This window comes from Sciurus vulgaris (assembly GCF_902686455.1).
Source record: "Sciurus vulgaris genome assembly, chromosome: 4".
NCBI classification, from domain to species: Eukaryota; Metazoa; Chordata; class Mammalia; order Rodentia; family Sciuridae; genus Sciurus; species Sciurus vulgaris.
Genome location: NC_136464.1, coordinates 154,952,268 through 154,958,719, shown reverse-complemented (window position 1 = coordinate 154,958,719; position 6,452 = coordinate 154,952,268). Strand labels below are relative to the sequence as shown.

At 38.9% G+C, this 6,452-nt stretch overlaps 1 protein-coding gene and 1 long non-coding RNA gene across 6 annotated transcripts in view; one reads left to right on the top strand and one right to left on the bottom strand.

The window, feature by feature from the left end:
* Window positions 1-218: 218 nt before the first annotated feature.
* Window positions 219-5,065, top strand: LOC306659703. The gene is made up of 2 exons (XR_013763392.1): window positions 219-3,940; window positions 3,971-5,065. It is a non-coding gene; the product is annotated as an uncharacterized lncRNA (long non-coding RNA).
* Window positions 3,960-6,452, bottom strand: part of DCLK1 (doublecortin like kinase 1) — a 329,057-nt gene continuing 326,564 nt past the window's right edge. For all 5 annotated transcript variants that reach the window (XM_079137379.1, XM_079137378.1, XM_079137380.1 and 2 more), the window contains one exon: window positions 3,960-5,964. In XM_079137379.1, the coding sequence (XP_078993505.1) occupies window positions 5,907-5,964 (58 nt within the window). In that variant the 3' untranslated portion in view covers window positions 3,960-5,906. The remainder of the gene's footprint in view (window positions 5,965-6,452) is intronic.

Sequence of the window (6,452 nt, the reverse complement as noted above, 5' to 3'; positions counted from 1 at the left end):
CACACTGTGCTGTGGAGGACATGTGGGAAAGCTACACTCTGACCGCATGACTAATTTTTAAAGCCTCGCCTAGAGAGAGTTTCCCCCAAGAACACAGCTGGGCTATTCCTTCGTGGACTGAATGTGTCAATTCTGAATTGAACTAAAATGAAATTTCACTCCATGATAGCAACACGAACTGAAGAGTTAGACCCAGCAGCGAGGGTATTATGTAGTAGTTCATACACCAAGAATTATTATTTTATTAACTTTAAGAACATGTTTTACATAAAAACAGGCAACATCAAAAAAGCTCAGCTGATAAATAAACATATCACAGATGACTTCATTCCACATTAACCTACATTTATTAGCTTAAACTGAAGGATTAGGAAAAAAAATCGGATCTCATTCCACCTTTAATCATAGACACAAATTATTTGCAAGTTATTTCATTAGGATTCCGAAAATCAAAGATTAACCTATGCCATCTGATCCATGCAGCAAGTGATAAATTCAGTATTTTCAAAGGAAACATTGATTTTTTTTTTCTTCTTCTTCTACCAAATTGAAACCTTTCGGAAACTTGTTTAAGTGCAAGTTTCCAGCCCATCTTTTTAGTATGCATGAGCAAAATAGTATTTAATTTCACACTCAACTAATCTTTTAATAATTTTCTTTCAGCCAGAATGAAAAAGGCTATTATTAATTTCCTAATAAAATTTTTTAAAAAAGTTATTGAGGATATGACTCCAACCTTGGACCAGTTTCAATTTCTTTTTATTTATTCTGAGAATACATCAAAGATTAATGTCAATGGCAAGTGAGAAATTGTCCCTAGAGAACTATTCAAGGTCTTTTTCTTACCACATTCGATTGAATTGGAATGAACTGACATTATTAGAGTCTTTAACATCACTTTTATAATTCTACTTTCCTTTAATACCAACAGTGAAGGCTTTAGAACTATTACTTTAAATTAATAAAGTATATCACAGACAAAAATATACAATTTTACATTAAAGCAACATTAAGGGTCTCAGTTTAGTTGACTAAAAAAGAATATTAAGGAAATTTACAGGTATAGTTTAACATTAGAGATTGCTTTTCCTTTAGGGAAAAAGAATGAAACTAGATCTCTCGTTTGTCTCTATGGGCAAGATATTGCAAACCTCATGATCAAAACACCTGCCAGTTAGATGCTCACTCACTGAGAAAAATCACCACACCAGCTTCAGAGTAGAAGCCAACAGCAATAGAAAAACAAACAAACAAAAACACTCCAGCCAGAAGCATTCGAAGCCTGCATTTCCTGTTTCCCACCGGTTTATGACCCTTAATGTTACTGAATGGATGGTTGCATATTTGAGATGATTAAAAAGTAAAAGACTGGCTTAAAAGCACCTCCTCCTTCAGTGTGTAATTACATACAAACTAGAGATTCCATCTGACAGTCCCAGGGACCCCATTTGTAACTCTTCCATGCATAAGCACCATTGAACCAATTTTTAAAGCACTTTTGCAGTTATCAAATGTTTAGTGTGTCCTCAAGTTTCATTGATTTATTTGCTTTTAAATAAAGAAAGTGTGAAATGTGTTATTTTATGCTATCCATGTCTGCATTGACCAAAAATGTTACTTTTGGAAGTGCTTTTAATCACTATTTTTCCCAACGGACTAGAACAGCTTCATGAAATTTGATGATTAAATAAGGAAATCCTTATATCCAAAGAAGCATATATCTGACCCTCTATACTGCATGCAAAGTAAGGGTCTATTTGAGTGTATTTTTCCAAACTCCTAATGGAAATGACAGATCACATGTGTGGTGAAGACTAACTTTTGAACTGAACAAGTTTTTTAAAAAAAATTTTGGACCAAAAAAAAAAAAAAAAAATCATGTGGCAGTTTACAAAATGAACAACTTACTAATTATAGAAAAGATACATTATCTACCTTATATGCCAGGTGATCCATAAAAAAAAAAAAAAAAGAGAGAAAATACACCCAAATGAATAATGATGTTAAAACTGTCATCCTGGATCAAGGTGTTTCCCCCAATTCTGAAATCACAATTAAGAACACAAACTGGATTCTTTTTTTCTTTCTATTCTCAGGAAAGTTGGAAAGAAAGTTGGGAAGAGAGGGAAATGAACCTTCACTCTTTGGTACAGACCCTGTATAGCAAACTTTGGCCCGGGGCACGTTTTTATGGTCAAATTAAAAACCTTTGAGAATAGGAGTTTATCATGGAAATGCTGACAGATCCTTACCCAGAGAAGAGCTAGGGGCAACACAATAATATTAAGAAAGCTCTCCCTCAGCACAATCGAGCTTCGGCACAGGGGACAGGGTTGTCTAACTGATGCCGTTGGCCAGCAAACAACCGTGATTTAATGTGCTTGAGCCTTGGTCATACAGTAGCGCTGTGACCCTCTAAGTCAATTTTTCTTTTCATTTTTTTTTTTTCTCGCTCAACTGAAATATGCCTCAAAGGGTAAAGGATTGCAATTTTAGCCTTCATTCATGGATATATTGCTTTCTTTCAACAACATCTGCGGGTCCTGTTAAACCACCACCCGTGGGGGTGCTGAGCAGGTTGCAGGAAGGTTTCATTGAATACAAAACACCGAGTGTTTTCAGTAGTTTATTCACATTTTTTTTCTTCTGCTTATTTTAATATGCACCACGTGTAAGTTAGATGAGGGCTACGGTAAAAACATTTCCAATGACTGAAATCTTACTTTTCCTTCTAACGATCTGGAACAAATCACATATTCATTGATCATGACGAATAAAATGATTTCTGCTACAATGTTGAGAAAAAAATGCGTTCATTAACATGAACAGTTCTCATCTACAGAGATGATTTACACGATGCAAGTAATGAAGGAGTTCTTCCTCAGCTAGCCTACTATTGAACTGAAAAGATGAATCTTAGGATTCCCTCGAAAATATCATATGGTTGGTCACGTGTCAGTAAAGGACAGACAGTTCCCATCACCAGGCCACCACCATAAGAGCTATATTAAATACCTGAAAAAAAATTATGGAAACACTTGTGGCGATGAGTAAATTGATAATTACGGAGATACACTGCCAGAATGGTACATATTTGTTCTATGATAAGTGAAATAAAAAATAAGATCAATTTGGTTATAGAAAGTCCTTAAAGAACACCACCACTTAATTATTTCAAATTTGACCTATCCCAAGAATGTTGAGAAAAAAAATTAGAAAGCACTGGTTAAAAGCAAAGCAATCTGGATACACCAACGTCATCGGCATGCCTTGTGCTTGTCTATTAACCCTCTGAGTACATCTCTGACATTCGAGATCTTGGTAGCTTAATGCTGGAAAGATTCCATTCCATCTGATTACTCAATATTTCTACTTGACAGGTCACATTCCATTGTTTATTTAGCATAGATCACTCCAATTCTACAGGGAGGCCCTGGGATCCTCATGCTGAATGGTCCCTGCATTCTTCTGAGCTGCCCCTCTGCAGCATGCTGAGAACCGCTCCAGAATTCCCCTTAGGTATTCATGGAAAAAGGCCTGAGGCATGCATTGTAGGTTCTGTACACTGAATACTGTAGCAACACATTTAACACCCATGGGAGAAAAAAAGGAATTCAGAGGGGGGAATTAAAAAGAGGAAAATGACAATCTACTGCAAGCAGGTCTCTGCCCATAGGATTTTTTTACAATCACACATTCAGAGTTGAGGCCAAGCTAAAAACCTACTCCTTCACCTTGCAATAGTACTTTACTTTATAATTTCAGAGAAAGCAGTAATTTCAGACCAGTTCAGTGTCCTTTACTAAAATGGAATCAATGTACATGCTGACATTCTTCCTGGTGTTCTGTGCTCCAACCTCAAAAAAATTTAACTAATTTGTTGGTTTATGCTATTCTGTGATTTTAGGTGTTATCATTTCTGGATCCTCTAAAAAGATAGGTAGATAGAGAGAGAGAGAGAGAGAGAGAGAGAGAGAGAGAGAGAGAGAGAGAGAGAATGAGAATTAAACCCTTAATAAAAGTGGAAGAGCAAAAATCCTGGGAGTCTTGTGTTGCACAGGCAATGAAATGTTGTGATTTGATCAGTTATCTGAGCACAGACCACAGTTTAAGGGTGGAAGAGTAAAAAGCAGAAATCGAAGATCCGTGTGAATTTGAAAACAAATAACTGAATATAGAAAAGTAATTCATAAATTTTAAGACTCTCTGATATTAAAGCATATTCAATACTGAGGAAATAAGTACTGCCCAGGCATCCAAATGCAAATTTCATGAGATATCACTCACTGATTATTTTCCAGATCACAGAGCTGAGCAAATCTTAGGAGGACATTTGATTTGGGACCCTGCCTCCAAGACACCCCTGTACCCTCCCCTCTGGGTTCTGCTGTAATGAATAGGAAATGGTAATCCCCTCTTCTGCAATGGGATATGCTCCAGAAGAAACTCAGGCCTGGAGTTTTTTCTTCCAGAGAGAGATTTGGTAACAGGAGTGGAAATACAGGTCTCAGACAGGACTTAGTCCAAAGACGGAAAAACAAAATGTTCCCCGAGTGCTAAAAATAGCAGCATATTTAAAAAAAAAAAAAAAAAAATCTTGGGGAATGGAAGTTTATCCCTAGGGCCATTTTCTAGGTGTTATATCCTGCTCTTCCCAGGAGACTATATAAAGGGCACATGGAATTAGTTTAGAACATTCTGGATTGTGTTCCCACCATGCTTTCTCCTCAGCCACCTTGCAAATCACTTGCCTCTAGCTCCACTGTGCCCCAGCTCTCCCATGTATGGATTTCATACTATGTGTGGACTTCAGACCAATGACCACAGGATCATGGAAAAAAGCAGGTGAGAAAATGCACAAGATCTTCTTTTTTCTTTCCCTTTGAAATCCCAGCCCTATTGAGCACCTGGCAATTTATTGCTCTTTTCCACCAGTTGTTTCTTCCCTGTAGAAGTTTGATACTGAGCAGACAGACCCCCCCTCACCAAGCACGAGACAAGCCATGGTGATCCTTGGAGGGTCTGTGCTGGCACTAGCAGCAGCTGATGTAGAAGCAGCATTTCTGAGGTGTCACCAGTACATCTTTGTATGGAGACAATTTGTGGGGATAGGGCACCGACAATTTCCTGGGTCAGGGCATTTGCCATAAACCCAATTCCCTCCACTCCCCACCATGCAGGCCTCACTGCAGCAGATGGTTATACTTCTAAAGAAAAAAAAAAAAATTCCCTTTCTTAATAGGATCATGAAGAAAAAAGAGGGGTGCATATGCTGAAGTTATAAACCTGCCATGCTCTAAACCCACAGAAAAGGACAAGCAAGAGATCATTCTAGATGTCCTTCTTGTCTGGACATTTCAGCATCTTAATAACACCCCTTGATCTGCAGCAAAATCAAGAAATATGTGTGTGTGCATCCAAAGGCCTGAAAAATTCCCCAGCAAGGATTCTCAATAAAATTCTATGCACTCAGAGGGTTAACATGTGCTATATTACATACTGCAGATCCTAACTTGACTGATGAAAACATTCATTGCTTCTATGTTTTAAAAAATTTGCAAATTAGCTTTAACCCTTTGAGGACCCTATTAGCAGCAAATTACCATCTTCACAAATGACATGTGCCATCTCATTCAGTAAAGGGAAATCGTTTCAAAGATACCCGAAAACACACTTTCTCTTCTGCCATTCAAGCATTGAGCGCTAGATAGATCAGATGAAACTGTTTCACATAAATTTGGGGAAAAAAATCTCAGAGTCTCAAAGGGTTAAGCTAGGACTTTGAGTAAAAGGGGCTTATTAAAAGGGTGAGTTGGGGGAGCGAACAGTCTCGGAGGAGCTTGGGGAGTAGTCTTCCGATTCCGAGTTGAGTTCTGGCGGAGCTGGCTGCGCCTTGTACCGGCTCCTCACATCCTGGTTGCGTCTTCGTCGGAAAACCTGCCTCTCCTTATCAAGAGCGGTGGTCTAGCAGGGGCATAAAATGAGAAAGAGGACAATTAGGCCGAAGGCAATGGCATGAGGGTCTCTTTCTAGAACTTTCTAGAACTGAAGTTGGAAAGATATGCTGGCCAAGTTGACCTGTCCATTATGGGTCATGTTTGTCAATCGTCGCCACCCTTGAGAAACTCTTGCTCCCACAAAAGGCGCTCTTTAGAGGACCTGGTCATGACATCTGCAGGCACAGGCAGGATGGATGATGTCACAGGTTGGAACTCTCCCCGGCCCTACCCAGACTTCTGCTACCTCCACATCTATTACCCTTGGTGGCTCCCAGGCTGACCAGGGACATCCCTCTGGTAAATGGTTGTCTCAATCTTTTGTGTGTGGCATGGAGGGATGCTCCCGGGCAGCATTGACCAACATGCAGCTGAGGACAGTTGAATAATAAAGATGAAAGGTGATGACGTTCCTTGACATGGAAACAGAGCCACAAGCTCGCCCTATTCTTTTAG